At 41.7% G+C, this 19,792-nt stretch overlaps 1 protein-coding gene across 1 annotated transcript in view; it reads left to right on the top strand.

Moving 5' to 3' along the window:
- The window catches only part of TG (thyroglobulin), an 825,201-nt gene that overhangs the window by 295,805 nt on the left and 509,604 nt on the right, over window positions 1-19,792 (top strand). Inside the window, exons 23-25 of the mRNA XM_078686739.1 lie at window positions 4,315-4,434; window positions 5,550-5,665; window positions 8,167-8,275. Of these exons, the coding sequence (XP_078542865.1) occupies window positions 4,315-4,434; window positions 5,550-5,665; window positions 8,167-8,275 (345 nt within the window). The remainder of the gene's footprint in view (window positions 1-4,314; window positions 4,435-5,549; window positions 5,666-8,166; window positions 8,276-19,792) is intronic.

Here is a 19,792-nt window from a genome sequence, read left to right as displayed (position 1 = left end):
CAGGGGTAGTCAAAGATTGGTTTTGTGATGCTTAAGATTGAACTTTACAATGCTCCAGAAAAAGTTATTCAAAGCTGGAATTTAGCATGATTTCGGTAGGGCGGTTTGTACATGTGAAATTAGATTTATTCCTAAGAGCAGAAGCTGGAATTATGTTTTTCACCACTTGAATTTAAAGTTGGTTGCAATTTTCATCGTCTGAATTTCAGTACATATCCTAGACTGCACATTAATCAAGAGAGGCGGTTACAGGTGGACATTATGTATTCAGTCCTCAGAGTAGAGTTTGCCAAAACCATAGAGGTTATTATTATTACCATTATATGTATTAATGCCTTATGTGATTCTCCTGGTTGCCACGTGTTTGTACTAGTATCATTTTTTACTTACCTGTTTGACTATGTTCCCTCATGCTCCCCTTTCCTATGTGAAGCGCTCTGATATCTGTAAAGATCTTGTTCGCGCTATACAAAACTTTCAAAATAAATAAATAAAATAAAATAAATTAGAGGCTAATATATATTTGAATGCAGAGAGAAAGGTGGTGTAAATAGAAAAAGAATAGTGGATCTTCTGTGGCCTCTGCCACACTCCTGAAGTTTGAAGATTAGAAAGTGGATCTGAACTCCTTCATCATGTAAGTGCAGTGTGGGAGAGAGAATTGCAAGTACTCTAGGCTTTCAGAAAGGTTTGGGTGAAAGACTAGAAGAGAATTACACAACACTAACATTTATAGGAGGGCCCAGCTAAGGTTTCTTGAGAGAAATACAGAAACAAAAGGTTTTTGATAATGGAAAGCGAAAGATTGAGGTAGTGTAGACATAATTGATGTGGGATAACTCTTTTATATGGTAAGGAATCTGTCTCTTCACCCTGTTTCACTCAATGTTTTGCTCAGACCATCTAGTGTTATGCCTATATCGATGGCCTCCTTACCATGGTCGGCCCATGTCATTGGTTTAACCGCTTCGTTGCTAGGCCTCCCCTCCGCCCCTGTAACATGCCTTTTTTGGGCTATTTGGGGTAGTTTGCTCTTAGGCCCCTGTAACGTTGTGCCCACATAAGGTATCCATGTCAAATTTGTGTCCTTTTCTACCAACATCCTGAGAATTCTAAAGGTACCCCGGGTTTGTGGATTCCCCTGGAGGGGACTGAGAATTTTAGCAAAAATACAGCTAAGTTCCTTACTGAAAAATGGGAAAAAAATGCTGCAGAAGAAAGCGTCTGGTTTTTTCCCTGCAAATGGTATCAACAAAGGGTTTGTGGTGCTAGATGTTTTGGCATTTAGCATATTTTTCCTATTTTTTATGCTTTCACCTCTTTCCAGTTAAAGGTAGAAATGGGTGTGAAAACACTAATGGATCCCAGAAAGCTATACTTTTTCGAAAAGTGCACTAAATTCAGCAAAGGGTCATTTGAGTAGATTCTTCAAGGTTTTTCTATAGAAATAAAAAAATATTAAAATTGAGTTGAAAAAAACAGCTGTTTTCACCTGTAACTTCTTCTAAGTATGGCAAATTCTAAAAGCAATATATCTTTATGTCTGCTGGAACCTTCTGGTTGCAGGTATATATAGGACGTGTACAATCAACAAGAACCCGAGATACTCAGAGCCAATAACTGAGCTGCGCCTTGCAATGGTTTTTCATTGTGTACCGGGTATTTAGCAATTAATTTGGTAAAATATGAACATTGAAAAATACGTAACAAGGAAACCTATGCATTTCCGAAATGGGAATGAAATAGAGTTTAGAAGCAGTGGTTATTTGCACATCTCCGAAATTGTGGGTACCCATACTAGCATGAGAATTAGAGGATATTCTGTTCAGGATCACTCTGTTGAACACTTTGTCTTGGGTTGATAGTAGTGTCATCCCTCTGTAGTTTGTGCAGTTACTCAGGTTACCTTTCTTGGGGATCTTGAACAGATATATCTTCTTCCCGTCTGATGGCATCTTTTCCTCATCCCAAATCCTTCAAAATATGGGGTAGAGCATGTCTACTGATTTTTCAATTGTTGCCTTCAGTGCCTCTGCTGGAATGTTGTCAGGTCCTGCTGTCTTTCCAATTATCATATGTTTGATGGCTTGCCATATTTCTTCCTTGGTTGGTCTGCTGCAGTGGATTGGCAAGTTCTTCTCAGCTGGCTGTATGTCTGGTGGAGACTTAGGCCTGTTCAGCAGTTCTTCAAAGTGCTCCACCCATCTTCATTGTTGGCTTTCTTTACCCCTGATTGTCTTCCCAGTTTTTCCGTTAACAGGTCTTTCTGGCTTGCTATATCTGCTGAGAGTTTCCTTGTTATTTTGTACAGTTCTTTCAAGATTCCAAGGTCTTGCTGCTTCCCGGGCTACTGTGGCAAAACCATCAATTAATCTTTGCTTTCCTGCTCTGAAGCGTCTCTTTGTTTGCATGGTGGTTGTGGTGTATTCGCCTAGATTTGTTGATTTTTCTGCTCTCGTTTGGCTGGTGAGGACTGCACCTTTCTTTTCCTTGCTCTCTTGGATTTTATAGAGAGTCTCGGTGGAGATCCACTCTTTATGCTGGTGTTTCTTTGGACCCAGTACCTCTTGGCAAGTTGATGTCACTGTTTCTTTGATCTTCTTCCACTGGCTTTCTACAGGCCCTCTTTTATCCTCTAGTTGTTGCAGGACTTGAAACTCGTTACTGAGGGTGACTGAGTATTCTGGCCATCTTTGCAGAAGTTGGTGTCATTTCACTGGCATTGGTTTGTCAGTTCCATCCATGCTTTTTTCAGCTTTAACCTTACCATGACAAGGTGATGGTCAGATGCCACGTCCGCTCCTCTCATCACTCTCACATCCTGCAAGGATCTCCAGAAATTCTTGGCAATGCAGGCATGGTCAATCTGATTCCCTGTTGAATGGTCTGGTGACACCCACATTGCTCTGTGCAATCTTTTGTGTGGGAATATAATACCTCCTATCACCAGACTGTTCAGGGCACAGAGATCTGCAAGCCTTTCACCAGTCTTGTCCATGTTGCAGAGGCCATGGCTGCCAATGACTTCTTTGTACACAGTGTTGTCACATCCAATCTTTGCATTGAGGTCCCCCATCAGAATGGGGATGTATCTCTCAAGGCATTTCTCCAGGATAGACTAAAGTTTGTTGTGAAACTGTTCTTTTCTTTTTCCTCTTTGCTGTCATTTGTAGGTGTATCGCACTGGATAAAATTCATGTTGATCCTATTTTGATTTGTGCGGAAGGTCACTGTGATGATTCTGGAACGATGGTTACCTTCCAATCAGAGCCCTGTTGCCAGCTGGCGTTGGCATCAGTGCTACTCCCTGAGTATGTGGGGCGTTCTCTTCCTTATGTCCAGAATACAATAGCATTCTTCCTGGAGCCAGCCTTTTCTGTCCAGACTGTGTCGATCTGGTCTTGCTGCTGCAAAGCATGGCAAGGTTGTATTATTTTCATCTCTGCTGTCACATGAGCTGTCTTGCCTACCTCAAACATTGGCCTCACTTTCCGTATCCCTATGGTGATGGTGTTGATTGAAAGTAGGTGGATCGACTTTGTGGCTTACAGGGATCTTTGGCTTTCACCACAAGGCGTCATAGCTCTCTGTGAAAGAGATTCCTTTCTCCCCAAGTCTTGGATGTCTTTTGGTTGACGTTTCAGTAACTATGGCTTTTTTACATGGTGTGGTAGCTAGCCCCACGAATAACCCTCCTCTTTTCGCACCTGGACTTGGGTCTGGCCATACGGGAATTCAACTAAACTACCTGGCCTCTAAAATCATATGGCAAGTGTTCAGTGCAGCATGACCCAATTCAATTTACTGGTCCACAAATCCAGTCTCAAAGTGTGGTGATTCCCTACTTTGGAACTCCTTACAGGTAGAGATCATGCTTCAAAGAAAAGGATGAAGGCTCTACTATTTTAGACCAGCACCAAAAGACCCCATGGGGTGGTAGGCGCTACATTAATACTGTCACTTACTCACCCATATGCATTTATAAAATTGAGCAATTCATTTCAAATGTTGGTGTGTCCGATCTCCCATTTGTAACAGTGTGTGATTTTTTTCACATTGTGATGTCTTGCTTCTGGTAATCCCAGTTATTATGTTTCTTCACTTTTCTGTCTATTTTACCAAAATGGGGAAGGCATGACTTGCAAAGAGTCAAAATATAAACTGTCTTTTGCTTATGTGCATAAGGGCTTTTTTAAAGTTTGCTATTGGGCTTTGTTTTACGGCACTCTTCCTCTTGGAATCATCAGTGGTAAAGAGTGGAGGTGTCAAATGAATATAGATTCCATTTTAAATCACCTAATTTCTTTTGCTTAGTGATGAGAAAGTTTGAGGCTGTCCCTGAATCCAAAATGATCTTCAGTGAAGCGGTCGAAGGGATTATGCAATCGGACCCCTCAGTCGGAGGCAATGTAAACTTTGTTTCTTGCTTCTCAAGTAAGTGGATATTATAAGGTGGGGCAGAAAAATGGCAGAATTGGGGCATCCTGAGTAGATGCTATGGTGCTGGTTCCCTGTGAGTAGGGAAACAAGGTGTAATTTATACAAAATGTAAAGTAGAACTGTGTGTGTGTGAATAATAATACATTGATGGTTCATATAGTTTATTAATTATTTTATGTCATCAAGTCAACTAAGTTTAATTAAATGTGCACTTATGGTTTTCCCATAGAATGGTGATGTATGCCCATTTGAGTGAACTATTTTTTTCCCAGTGGATTTAATCACAGTTATTACCTGTAGCTCTTGTGTATCACCCTGCATCTACTTTAAAGCTCTCATGCATCCTTCACAAATGTTCGGACTTTATGACAATTTACGTTAGCTGCCTTCTGTTGCTTGGTACCTATATCATCAGTAATCCAAAGTGTGTCCTATGTATTCTGTACCAAGCTTCCAAGTGGGGCAATTGGAGTGGGGGCTGCCTGATGTAGGTTGGTGGTCTTTGTACTCCTACTTCTCTGCTATAATAAATTCTTCTTAAAACAACAGGTGGAATTGTTTTCCATCCATTTTTTTAAAATTATTGAAATTTAATACATTTACATTTATTACATTTTTAATAAAAATGCAAGCAATTAGTAGAGTACACGTTTTTATTGTGGCCTTCATTTAAAATAAATATATTGATTTGATTACATTCATTTTTAACATAAAAATAATGTTGTAATATAGTTTTATTATTTAATATGCTTTCCTAATTTTCCCATACTTCACCAAAGACAGAACGCCGGTGATGGAGAACACTGCCAATTTGTGAGAGTTACTCAGCTATACAATTGTTTGGCTCTACCCTCCGTTGTATGCATAGAGACTTGTACACACTTTGGCTACACTTTGTAGTAACTTTACACTTGGAAATGGTGAATAGCCCAACGTTGTAAAGTTGTCACAAATTGTAGGAGTGCATTTACACTTGTGATTATTTACCTCCTGTCTTTGGATGATGATGATCCAAACAGCTGTCAAGGATGGACGTGCAATAAGTGCATGGCACTGATTTTGCCTACTAAAGTGAACATTTGCTGACCTTTAGCTGTGGCTTCTTTCAGATTGCGCAGAAGAAGAGTCTTGCGAGTACTTCACTGTGTCTATGAAAGGTACTGAGGTGCTGTGTGAGCAGTACCGAAGTGCACAGACTAACTTCAACTGCAGCACCTCAGAAAAGGTAAGTATTCATTATTTTGGATTTCAGCGAAACCTCTGAATGTGGAGCAATAAAGGACAATAGAAAGTGAGAATTAACCATGAAGGTGCCTCAAGTGTATATGATTTGTGGATTTGTGGTGGTTTTGCAGGGCCCTATTATTGAAGAGATTTATCAAATTAAGACTTATTCAAATCCCTTTCTCTCAAGAAAGGTGTCTGGAAGATCGAAAGATTCCACAGAACTTAGGATAAGGTCTGAAGGGGGACTCGTGGGCTTTTGTGACTCAGACTGTAAATGATCAGCCCACCTCTCCGGGCCTCTCATTTCTCTTACCTGTAAAGTTTGATCATTCCGTTGTATGGCACTTGTCCCAGTCCTTGTCCACCCCCACCTAGTGGGGGCATCCCCAGGGTTAATGTTTTTGAAATATGTGCTTTCTGCCAGAGTGGCGCTATCTGTAGTTTGGCGGCTTCTACTACTACTGATTTACACCCACAATTGCCCTTCCCAAACCCAATTCCATTCATGAACCTGTAACTTTCTCATTGTTGTCAGTCCCTTAATGGCTCTGGGATCCCTCTGGCCTTTTTTAACCTTTATCCCTTTTCTACATCTCCAGTGACGTTATTTTCATCTGATGTCCTTGCTCCTCCCCCTATGTTGGAGTAGTGTGGCTACTGGTTAGAGGCGGCAGACCCGGGAGCAAAAGTCGGCCCGGGACCAGGGTTCAATTCCCGACGCGGCAGGGTCGTGGACTTGGGTCAGCGGGCTCGATAATTCTCGCTTCGGTGCTTACTCTAATCAGTGGTTCCACTCGGCAACTCTGGGCATTAGCTTGCCTAATCTCCACAACGGCCCCATCAATTCCGGGGATGCCTGGCTCCACCTTGGGGACTCCCAGCAGGGACCATCCCACAGGGAAAGCTAGGACGGGTTCCCCAGAGTTATACAGCGCCAGGAAACCTACGGACGGGTAGCAGTGCGCTTTACAAGCTCAAATACATTTACATTTACATATGTTCAAGCCCTGCGATTGCTATTCAGCACTGAAATGCACATCTATTACCGCCACTGCCTTCAGATATCAGCTTCTCAAAATCAGAAAAATCCACCCAAGGCCTTCAATTCCACATAACAACCTTCCTCAAAAACTCACTTGTCAGGGTGAGGTAGATAACTGCATGGTTTGCCTGTCACCCTCCCGACCTACACCTTCTACCTCTTAAGAAAACTATCACTTAGCTTTTCAAGATACTGCTGACTGGTTTTCCCTCAGCCAGTAGCAGTAGGACATAAGTACCTCAACTTATTATTAAAAGCTGAAATTCTCTCCTGACCTCCCCATACACTGCACACTGCCAACCTTCACCTCCTCATTGTTTCCAAACCTACCTGTGCAAAATCTAACTTTTCCTCCTTCCACCTTGGTGGTTGCTACACTACAATGCGCTTACACTTAGGCTATTATTACAGGTTATTCAGAATTTGATGAGGGAATACCAGGGGCTAAAATCTACTTTCGGTCTGATATCCTTGCACCAAGTGTCATTTATTCCGAGTTATGTCCCTAGAATCGGGATCATCGAGTCCTGACTAGGGGGCTCATTGTAGGCTCTATGGTTGGGCTGCGCCAGGCAGTGCTTCTGCCTGCAGACCCTATCACTGTAGTGGATTCATCGAGAGCGCATCTGGAGTCCCGCCCCAGTGCCTTCAAGGCCAGGGATGCCTGGGTTCATTGTATGCAGGCCAAGGATTGCCAAATTCAGAGTTTGCGGAATGGTAATTCAGGACCCAGAGACTCAGAGCCACTCAATTGCAAGGGGCGGAAATCCACTTGGGGTTACTGGAGTTACTGCTTCCGGTGGTATACCGCCAATTGTAATGAGGGCCTGAAGGTTAGGGCTATATACTCCCAATCACCATTCAAGATTGCACTTAATTGTGGATACTCTTGAAGTTCAACTTTCCCCCTGACCTGCCATTCCTTGTATTATATCATGCATATTTTGTTTGATCTCTTCTCTCCCCTGCTTCCCTCCCCTGATATTGTTTGTATACCTTATTGTATTGCCTTTTCCCTCCCCATTCGGACAGATATCCTACTGTATCGTGTTTATTGCCTTGTTTGTTTATTTAATTTTCAATAAAAAGATAAAAATAAAAAAAAGATTGCACTTAATGCACACCTTTGTCTGGAGTCGCTGCAAACCAAACATAATCCTCTCCCTGTAAAAAACATCCTGTTGTTGTTATCTCCACAAATATTGGTTACTGTCCCATTTATGACCCCCCCAACACTAAATTCCTTCATACTGGTCAAGCATCGATTCTGTTTAGCTATATTATGACCCTTGAGTTGTTTCTATTTAAAGGATTTTGTCTTTGATGTTCTCTTACAAAGAGTTAGTGTGTCTGTGAATAAATGCACCTTTCACGAAAAAACTCTTTTCACAGGTCACAGATGTTATCCTTACAATGCCAAGTGTACTATTAATTTAATTTGATAATGTATTTTTCAGGGGCAAAACATTTTAGGAAATTCTGCTTCCATGGCTTTTGAATTCGTCCGCTGTCTGCTTAAGGTGAAAAGGAGTGACACTGACAAGATAACCGCATTCCGGAAAAAGGGTAAGTGGGCAGTATTAGTATCAACAATACTTACGTGGAAACCTGTCCAAGATCAGTTTACCTAACCCACCATCCTAATAGACGACTCTAAAGATGCAGTTAAAATATGCAACATGCATTGTGTACTCTCCTTGTGAGACATTTCCCTTCCAGGATCTCCCCCTCCAACAGTGCTGCTCTGTCCTTTTGTTGGTTAAAGCTCCTTAATTCTGGGTCTAAAGGCCCTCTTGATTTCACTATAAAATAACCCAATGGACACTTTTCTTTTCAATCCAGACACTGTTACCCTTTCTCCAAGGCTTTACCACCACTTTGTGTATTTGTCAGAGTCTCCACTTAGTTATACCACAAGACGTTGTCGGTTACTATCCAGAACTTGGGATGTTCTCCCTCTTGCATTACGTGCTTTACGTGCAAACCAATAGAAATGTATCTGTCAGTTTCTTTGCTATCCTTGATTTGAATTGTTCTCCAACATCCATTTCTTTGGTTTGTTGTAATGGCTCTTCCAATCTCTACTTACCCAAACTTTCCTCACGCTGGATCATGGTCCAGCAGTTTCCACCGAACACACAGTTCTTTTCTAGTATCCACCCTTTTGATCTCTATATCTTCCACTACTCCTCTACATTTGTCGCTTCCACCCTTTCTTCTAAAATCTATCTTTTCTGCTTCTTCTCTCGGTGGTGGTGTTAGACCTGGGGTTACCAGTCCACATAGGGTAGCCTGGCACAGAGTGGAAAGATCTAATCCAAAGGCAAAAGTGTTAAGCTTGCGTCACACCCTTACAGTAACTCAGCGTCCATCCATTCAAAAATGACACTACACCAGTTTTCGAAAAAGTGGAAAGCTTTATCTTTCCTTTCAATTAGATTTTCAGTTGCTTCACCGTTTTATAAATTTACATATTATACATTGCCAATAATTTACATTCTTTTGTTACTTCATAAAAACAGCATAAGATCTAATTAAATTAGCTGACCATAAATAATCATAACAGTCATGAGCAGACAGGTGTAGGAATTACATTTCTGTTAAAGCACACATTTGCATCACACATGAGAGAAATACAAGATCCAGAAGCAGCCCTGCAGTTATTCCACTTTTGACTGCCTAGAATGATAAAGATAGGTCAAAACGATAAATTATCTAAGCATTGGTTCCATATAACATGTGTCTCAGGAAATCAGGCCCATACTTTGAAGTAAACAATCTTTAAGTGGACTGTATTCACTTTCACTTAAGGTAAATAGGACTCAATTTCCAACATCAATGTGGGGTTCCTGTTCCTCGTCAGGCTTGGTTATCTATTTCCTGCATCAAGCAACCATGTTCTCAATCTATCCCTGGCTTGTGGCTTCGCTTATGATTGCAATAAATAACTGTACACTCCCTTGCCGTAATTTTACCAGCCGATCGTGCTGTAGATCGGTTGGGTTTGTTTTTCAGGCACTCCAGTCACGATTTCCACAGGGCCAGACAACTGCTCAGAGAACCAGCCTGGCAAAAGTTATGGTGTACCGAGTCCCTCCCTCCACCTCACAATCCCCGCTTACGTTAATGATGGTAGGTCTGACAGATATTCCCCGCAGTACATGCAGCGCACTTGACAGAGTCTCGGACTTCCGTTATCGTTTCTGCGTCGTCCGTAGGACTTCGGAGGCTGATCCCGCACTGATTCCCTGTCGGGGGGGGGTCGATTCTGGACTTCCCTCCCCTTCTTCCACGACTCTCTCCCTCCACTTGTTAACTCGGGAAGTGCTCCGATTAGGCCCGGCCCCCTCACTGTCCGCCCCTCACCTTCTGGCGACTCGCCTCTTCCTGGATCGTCGGGCGGAGCTTTGCTGGGCCTCTGTTACCAGGCAACCATCGTGGAAGCAGCTCTCACACTTCACGGCGATGCCGGTCGCCTCACAGAACAGGCAGGCTCAGACTGCGCACTACCCCAGCAGCTGTTGATCGAGTGGCGGTGAGTTCAACCAAGCGCGAGAAGCGCTACACAGCCCGGGGTCAGTCTTGATGAAACTTCTGCGATGCAACTACAATAGTAGGCTTAGAAGTACAGTCTCAGGGTAGTCCCTTCAGGGTTCTGGTTGGCAGCCAGGAGGGGAAGAATTAAGGCAAGGACTTAGGCCCCTATCGTGGCAACTTCTCGCACCCTCCAACTCCCGGCTCATGGGTCTTCACCCACTAGGGCTGGATTAAAGCTCCTTTCTGAGGGGGTACACAAGAGGACGCTGGACCCGGGGTAAAGGATGAAGACAGGGCTAGGTCATCCGGTAGGGGGGACGTCAGCAAAGGAGGATAGCAGGCCCGAAGACTGTCAAACCTTTCCTTAGTGTGCCACCCTCCCCACCTAGAAGCCTTAACTCCTGACTAACCCCACTCCTCACTGTACTCTCTCTGTGTCTAAAATGGCCGCCCTACAGTTGGCCTTTTTATACCCCTAGTTCCAAGTGTCCAGAACAGGCCAGAAGGTTCTAGATCCCCCATATAAGTCTATGGGCCAGTCCCTGAGGTAATCCGTTGTGACAGTTACTGGCCACCATTTTGTGTAGCTAAACTTGCCCTAGAAAAGGAGGGATTTCAAGGCCTATGAGGAACTATAGGGTCAAGGAGTACCTAACCCCCAGGACAACACCTAAAAATTCCAGTGGACATAAAAATGAAAGGAATTGAGGGGCAAAAAGGGAACAAAAATAAATAAATAAGCGGAGGGACCACCCAAAGGGCTGACAGGTCAAACAGGTGGTTATCTCAATCCCTCCTGTTTCTTCCTTGTTCTTTCTTCTCTCTGACTTTACTTTCTCGTCCTACCCCGTTCCAGACCTCCTTTGATCATTGTCTTCCTGCATCCCTTTGTCCCGCTATTACTTTCTTTAATTCTCTCTACACCATTTCTCAGTTTCAGAACTATATATATAGATATATTCATTCCTGAAAGAGAAGCCATATAGTTACTAGGAGGCAGGGACAGTTGAAAGAACCTACATTGGGTAGGTCATTCGACACTCCTTTTTGGAGACATGCTTGCGTGAGGACTAGACATTGGCAAGAAATTAGCAGATCTATGTCCAATTTCGTAAGTGATTATAGTTTCTGTTTCTTAAGACTACTTCACACACAGATTAGTGGTGTAATGCATGCAGTGATCTGCATAACAAATTTGGCTAACTGCACTCAATTCATCTAAAGGTTAGACGCTGTCTATCTGTGGATGTGAGATAAACGAAATACTTTGGACTGTGAAATGAAGATTGATTGGAGAGGAGGCTCTTTGAGGTTCCAGGTCCCTTTCACCCACAGTCCCAAAGGGGCTTGCAGCCTTTGCCACAGAGCTGTGTTACTTATTCACTAACTTGTATACTCATCTCTTTCACCCGCCAAGGTTTGTGTAGTGACTTATGTTTTGTACTTCTAACCTAGAGACCATGATTCTAATTCTGGCTTTGGTACTCGATCAAACATTCTGTGGTTCTGGGCAAAGTAATTCCTATTCTAGTGTCTGAGATAGTAAATCTGTCTACCTTAAAAGCCAAAATGGTCCCAATATGTGTGGTGTAAACTGTTCTCCCATTCTTCACCAATAGCATCCACTTCTGGTCCCTGAAACCTTTCTACTACCTATGATCTAATATTTGGCCTCATTAACTGCATCCAGAGTTTCTCATACAAGGGATTTGAATACAATTAAAATACATGTGTTCACTGCAAATGACTATATACATCGCGTAGGAGAAAAGGCTCAACAATGTTTTTTTCCTAGTAGATGGTATGATGGAGAGAGCAAGTACATTAGCTAGAAAGCTTCTCATCTTTGCAGAAAAATATTGTGAAAAGGGGCATACTCTAAGTATTACGTGTATTTCTCCAAAGGAAAAGGATAGTTTGTTATTTACTCTGTGATTCCAGCTTCATGGTAGAAGCATAGAACTGGGGCTAACATAGGCAGGATAATCACCATATCAGTAGCCGGGCCGTTAGTCTGCAATTTAATAAATAATAATCTAAGGGTAGGAGTGTAATATACAATTCATATGTTTTCTTTATCTTTACCAAGCCCAATTTCAATGATTCCTCTAAAAGTGGTACAGTTTCAGCCACATTGTTGGCCCTCACTCAGTAAATTTCAAATAGCCGAGCACATTTGGCTCATCGCTATTTACAACTAGCACATCATAGGGCCTGGAGCTCAGTAACATGTTGATTTTTAACTTCCAAATGTATCCACCTTAAACCTGTAGATAGTACACTAATGTTTCAGTGACACCCTCTGTCTGCCCCCAGTAGCCTTTTGCAAGGGCCATAGAATGAAACAGGCTTTTCATTAACTTCCCCTTCCTAACAATGTATTGTGCTTCCCTGATGACCACTTTGGTCCTGATTTTGAGGTGCCCAATAATCCTGGTTACATCCTGTAGTGTAAATTGAATCAGAATTGCAATATCCACAGTAATTCCCTGGATCTGGGGTGTATCACCCGGCGACTCCACCTGTTAAAAGTTTAGTCAAAGTGTCTTTAAATTAATGTGGCCATAAAAGCACACAGAATAAAATATATTACACAACAATCATAGCAATCATACAATTAAACATAAATTAATAAGGATCATTTTATAATGCCATGATATAAGATCTCCATATAGTTCAATTAAGATGCATAAGTTTTACTTATCTTCATAGCAGCAAGAATATAACTAAGTTCAGCAGAACCAATTTCAGGCGAAGCTAAGCTTTGCAAATAAATCAGCCTATCTCTATAAGAAATAAAGTGCTTGTGCTGAAGATTTAGACATAAGAAATGCTCTCTGCAATACAAAGTGCGAAAAAGCATAAAGCGCAGGGTAGATTGGGCGGTGGTAGCCTCAGATGGACAGCGTGGATGAGAGGCAAACCAAGTACCACCTGGACGGAAGGCCACTGAAAAGTGGGCCATATTCAGTCTCAACCTGGTCAAATAAACTCTGTTCTCATAATTAGTAATCCAAGATAAATAAGGTTCCATGCCTGAGGTAGTACAAATTTGCATGTAACTAATAACTGAGCCCATGTCGAGAGACCTCACTATTCTAATTTCCTCTCTATGTTATTCAGAACTTCTTTTAACCATTTCTTTAGTTTGTGAATCAATACTTTCAGGCGACTCAAAGAGGTGACTATGGGTTACATGAACAAAAGTTTTTAGATGTTGCAACTAGAGTGGAAGTTAGTGACCGCTAAATAGCCTTTTGACATGCAGTAACCGTTTTTTTGTGGGTTAGTAACCTATTACCATCTTGCAAAATAGGGTCTGCAAATCGGTATTAGAAAGTGGCATGTCAAGGGCGTCCCTTCCTAATAGCAAGTCACAGGGGGATGTATGAATGTTTTGTGACCGAAATGTAGTTGCAAAACATTCGCAGTTTACAACCTACTTAAAGTATGTGGTAAGCCAGTCGCAAACAGGAAGGGGCCCCCAGGGGACCCTGTCCATTTGTGAACGGTTGCAAAAACGTTTTTCAAGAGCAGGGCAGTGGTCCTGCAGACCACTGCATACTCCTAAAAAATGAAACTGAAACTTTTCATTTTTCCTTTTGAAACGCAGCCCGTTTTCCTTTAAGGAAAACAGGCTGCATTTAAAAAAAAGTTGCTTCATTTAAAAGCAAACACAGACATGGTGGTCTGCTTTCCCTAGCAGGCTACCATCCCTGTGTTTTTAGGGATTCCCAATGGGTTGCAAATTATGACCTACCTCATGAATATTGATGAGGTAAGTCGATTGCGACCCCATTAGGACTTGCTAAATGTGTCTGAGACACATTAGTACATCTCATTTTGCGGCTGCCTAATTGCGAGTCGCAAAACGTTGCAATTAGGAACACAGAAAATGAATGAGTCGTACGTGTGGCCCTACATCCCAAGATGTTAAAAAGTATTTTTAACATATGTCCGCTATTGAATGGCGATCATATTGTATAGGTTTAGGCAACCCTCCAACATCTGTCTTGAAAATCCTGCCTGAGGACTACTCCATAACTTCAGCCACAATAATAGAGGCTTGAACCTCCAGAAAGCCCATTCCGAATTCCAAATGCAAATTAAAGCTCGAGGTAAATTTAGGAATGGCTGAAAGCATACATCAAAATTTCTTTCCAGCTACCTGTAATTTTGCTGGGTGAGCGTGACACCCAGACTCCTGCTCCATATGTGCCAACTGGAACACACTTGCTCCTTTAGAGCTGGAGCACCTCCTAAATTTGCCTGTGGCCTAACATTTTGATAAATCTACAGATCGTGTGAAAGGCTGCCCCCAATTTTTGCATTCTTTGGTTATCCAACGCCCCATTAACATCCAAAAGGATATCTACTTAATTGAAAGAAGGTACTTTTTCAATCAATATAAAAGTTTTGGGACTTTGTACATTTAAGTCCACAAGTCATTAAACATGATTTTTGCAGATTTATTTTGAAATTTATTTATGACATGAAATTATTAAAACCATTTAAAAGTTTGTAAATGCCATTGGCTGTGCTAAAAGAACCTCATCGTCTTCGTAGAGGAGCAGCGGGACTGCATGGGGGACAATTCTTGGTACATTTTTAGTACAGGACCGTAGGAAGGTATCAAGAGAATTAATATAAAATAAAATCAGGAAGGGGGCTAGTATACACCCCTGCCTAATCTCTTCAGCAACCTTTATTGGGTGCGTACAATCATCATACTGTGTGTAACAAGCTTCTGTTGTTGTATCCCAATGCAAGCGCCTTACTAGGTCCAACAAAATTGGATTGACCCCCGCCCGCTTCATCAGTTCCCACTGTCTACTGAGTCACAAGGACAGAATAAGAAGCACATCAAAGCCATATGCAAGGCACCTCTGCTGGCTTTGTCGCATTTCCCCAGAATCTGGAATAGGTTGAGAGCTTGCTCCATAGTCCCTAAACAGGGTCGGAAGCCATATTGCACTGCTGAAAATAAAGAACTGGCCTCTGTCCACTTCTCCAATCTACCCGCCCTAAAATCTTTGCTGTGGAATCTTTTAATGAGATCGGACGATAACATGCGGGTAAATTCCGTTCATCTACTTTGTAAATTAGTAGTAGGAGAGCTTCTTTCCAGGAATCAATGAGGTCACCCCTGACTGCTGCTCTCAGAACATTTGTAACTAATGCAGACTAGACATCTATATTGTGTTTAAACAAATCTATTGGAACCTGTCAGACCCTGGTACCTATCTACTAGTGGCACTCAAATTAGCTCTAGTTTCAGGTGCTAAATCTACGAGATAAAATAATCAGTGCTCATTAATGTGCTGGGGATGTACTCCAGGATCTTTATGGCACCACCTCATTATTTGGATTAAAAATGAGGAGAAAATGGTCAATCGATTCCTGCTCTGAGATATGACATTCAATATTGGCAGCTAGACTTTCCGAGAAGAAAGGGTGATTTACTATTACCCAGAAGAGTATATTATCCTTTAAAAAAACACTTTTCCCAGGACCACTCATGCCTTAGCTCTATTGTCTTGTTTCCTTTTCTCAATGGCTCGCTTATAAATATTTCTCGCTTGTCTGATGACATCAGTATTAAGTGGGGTCCTGTTCGTAGCCTTTTTTAGGGCTTTGAGCGCTACAGTACACTCCAGACTGAACTATGAATGAGCTATGCGCTCTTTTGGTGTTTGTATGTGTAAAGACTGCGTGAAATGAACCCACACATTCCTATAAAGATGTTCCGGATTTTATTAGGGTCAGCGTCAGATGACAGACAGCAGAAAATGTCATTGGAGGCTTTAGTGACCAGCTCGTTAAAAAACCATATTTGATTTGTTTAATCTAACCCCTTTAATGGCAGAGTGACTAACAAGTGTCTGAGTCATGCCTAGTGTACTAGAATGAAGAGTGCTTCAAAACCATAACATAATTGGGTTGTAATCACTGAGAAAAGGGGCTCACCTCATGACTAACGAGATTCTGTGCCAAATCCATCAATAGAAGAACAACATGTATTGTGCTACTCTTGCCTCTTCCTATAAAAGTCGCAGGGTTTGTATTGCCCTGTCCCTGAACATCTGAAGAAAAGTATCTGATTTAAAGCTTTACATAGTGGCTGGGGTCATAACCTTGATTGTTAGAAAACCCGCAAATGTGATTCCCACCATGAGTACATTTAGGGGCAGATGTATCAAAATACCTATTTGCGATTCTCAAATAGCGATTTTTTGAGAATCGCTATTTGAAAATTGCAAAATGGTATGTATATAAAAATATCGCAATTTTTTTTTGCGATTTCTTAAAATTCCTTAATTGCGATTAGCAAATTGCTAATCGCAATTAAGGGATAATTTCCCATTCATTTCTATGGGCCAGGAGGCCCATAGGAATGAATGTGAAGTTATTCTCAATTTGCGATTCGCAATTTGAGAATCGCAAATTGAGAATAATTTCAAGGATGCAAGGGTGTCATAAGGACACCCTGATGCACCCCTGAAAAGTACATGTGTGCGCATATGGCGCACATACATTCCCTAAGGGCATGTATGTGCACCATATGGCACCTTCATAAATGCCAAAAAGTGCATTTGTGAAAGAAATCGCAAATTACCACCAACTTGAAGTTGGTGGTAATTTGCGATTTCTTAAGGAGAAATCACAAGAATTGAATGCTTGATGCATAGCATTTAAGGAATCGCAATTTGCGATTCCTTAAATGCTTACGCAAAATTAAGGAATCGAAAATTTTGCGATTCCTTAATTTTGCTATGCAATTTCCTTCATACATACCGTTTATCAAATTTTTAGTCGCAAATGCTGCTTTTTTGCGAATCGCAGCGTTTGCGACTAAAAATTGCTTTGATACATCTGCCCCTTAGTGATGTTAAAATTGCCCGCCCAGACAATTGAGACATAATTTTCCCGTGTATGCACAAAGTTTGAAACTGACTTCCACAGCTCTTGTATGATACCTATGAGTTGTGTAGAGAAGAAAATAAAATAAAAGTTTATTAGGACTATATTAAACAATTTTGGTGAACAGAGGTTTAAAATGTGGTAACATGATCTGGATACTAAGACTTTGGCATTCAGGTTTCTGATGGTACATGAAACAAAAATTGCCCATCCCACCTTTCCTCTACCAGCAGCTGACGGGGTTGCATCAACACAATAGGACTTAAACCCATTTATAGCAATAGAATCAAAAGCCCAAGTCATCTGGCAACATGCTATATCAATGTTCTGAATAAATTCCAACAAATCCTCATTTTAATGTTTCTGGCGAATACCTGCAAAGTTCCAGGATAAAAACTGCATGCCTTGACCACATAAGGGGATATGCGGCAGATGAATACTGGCCTTAAAGTCTGCTACAACCGCAACACAGCCACGCTCCTCTATGTAAAGTCAATCATTATGTATTGAGCCAGAAAGGGCCATAAATCTGTTTGTAAGAGAAAGATCAGAATTAATTTGGAGCTTGAGCCCAATTGTTCTATAATTATGGTACCACCTGGTTATTGAATTTTCAAAGGCCCAATGCCCCCCACATGGCATATGTTATGTTATTTATTTTATAAGGCGCTCAGCTACCCAAGGGTTTCCCGGAGCCGCCTGAAGAAGGTCTGAGAACCAATGAGAGATGGAAACCTATTGATTAAAAATCCAGGTTTTTAACATCCTACGAAAGTGCACAAAGCTAGGCCCATTGCTCAAAGGCAGAGGGAGAGAATTCCACAAAGTAGGACCCAAATAAGAAAAGGATCGACCACCTACCCTGGATAATCTATATCTTGGGACCACAAATTTTATCTGATTGGCTGAGCGGAGAGGACAAGGAGGGACATACAATTGAGCCATGGATCTCAGATATTGAGGGGCCTTACCTATTTTAGTCTTATACATATAAGTTAAGGTCTTGAATTTAATGCAAGTCTCCACTTTCAACCAGTGGAGATCACGCAAGGAACTAGAGACAGATGTAAATTTAGGAAACTGGCAGAGCAGGCGAGCAGCAGAATTTTGGACAATTTGCAACTCATGAATCACCTCCTTATTGACTCCAAGAAAAAGGATGTTGCCGTAATCCAGGTGAGAGGTGACCAAAGCCTGGATTACCGTTCTTTTTGTGGAGTCCGACAACATCCATAAAATCTTTTTGAGCCATCTAAGTATGGAGAAGCATGTTGCAGCCACCTTTATGGCTTGAGGCCTCATCGAGAGATGATCATCTATTATGAATCCCAAATTACAGGTTTGTTTAGTAGGCTGAGGAGTGGAACCCAATTCAGGGGGCCAATGTTGGAGGCCCCAGAGCTCTTTGTTTTTCCCTACGATGAGCACCTCTGTCTTCTCCCCATTGAGCTTAAGTGAATTAACTTGCATCCACTGCATGATTTTACTCAGCCCATCTCGAAGAGAAGAGGGCCTAGAAGCTCCTTTAGCAGAAAGGGAGAAGAGTTTTTGAGTGTCGTCAGCGTAGGAAAAAATTGACAGTCCTGCCTCCTCAGCAATGTCAGCCAATGGTTTAACATAAATGTTAAACAATAAGGGGCTAAGAATCAAACCCTGTGGCACCCCATAGGGGGTGGCATGGATTTTAGAGACTGCTTTCAAGGAAGAAACCTGAAACGTGCGATCAGACAAGAAATTTTCCAGCCATTTCAAGGCAACTCCAGTCACCCCAATGGATCAGAGTGTTTGCAAGAGCACGGTATGGGACACCATGTCAAATGCAGCGCTCAGATCTAACAATATGAGCGCCACAGTGTCGCCAACATCCAAACGACTACGCAACATTTCACTAACTCCCAGAAGTGTGATTTCTGTGGAGTACCATTCTCTAAACCCTGATTGAGATGGGTGTAAGAGCTTGTGGGTTTCCACATAGTGAGTTAGTTACGAATTCACATGTTTCTCCAGTAACTTGGAGAAAATTAGGAGCAGGGAAATGGGTCGAAAGTTGGATAATTGTGCTGGGTCAGCATTGGGTTTCTTTAACAGCGGAAAAACCTTTGCATGCTTCCATTCAGGAAGAATCAGGGCTTTGCGTAAGGAAGCATTAAGTAGCTCCTTAATAAATTGTAAAGTCCATTTTTTGCAGTATAGTAATAGGAAGCGGGTCCCGAGGGGAACCTGATTTAATACTTTTTCAAATATGATTAAAAGAGATTGTGTCAAACGGAGTCCATTGTTCAAGTTTATTTATACTGGTCTCCTCCTGAACCTCTGACTGAATTCCAGGATTAGATAAAACAGTAGTGGCCATGCATTGTTGTAGAGTAGAAGTCATAGAGCTATTTAATCTAGAATAGATCTGCTCCACTTTATCAAGAAACAATATCGCAAGCTCCTCACATTACGATTCTAATAGAATTAGTTGTGGAGCTTGACAAACAGCACCAGAGAGTTCCTTAACCAAGTTAAACAGGACTTTAGGGCAGTTTTGAGCATTAGAAATAGTAGTACTTACATACTCGGCCCGCGCAGTATTACAGAGAGAATGATAATCTCTGATTGACTGTTTATATATCACTTTAG

This window comes from Lissotriton helveticus, chromosome 4_1 (assembly GCF_964261635.1).
Source record: "Lissotriton helveticus chromosome 4_1, aLisHel1.1, whole genome shotgun sequence".
Lineage (NCBI taxonomy): Eukaryota > Metazoa > Chordata > Amphibia > Caudata > Salamandridae > Lissotriton > Lissotriton helveticus.
The sequence above is the reverse complement of the archived record's forward strand: the minus strand, read 5'-3'. Positions and strand labels throughout refer to the sequence as shown.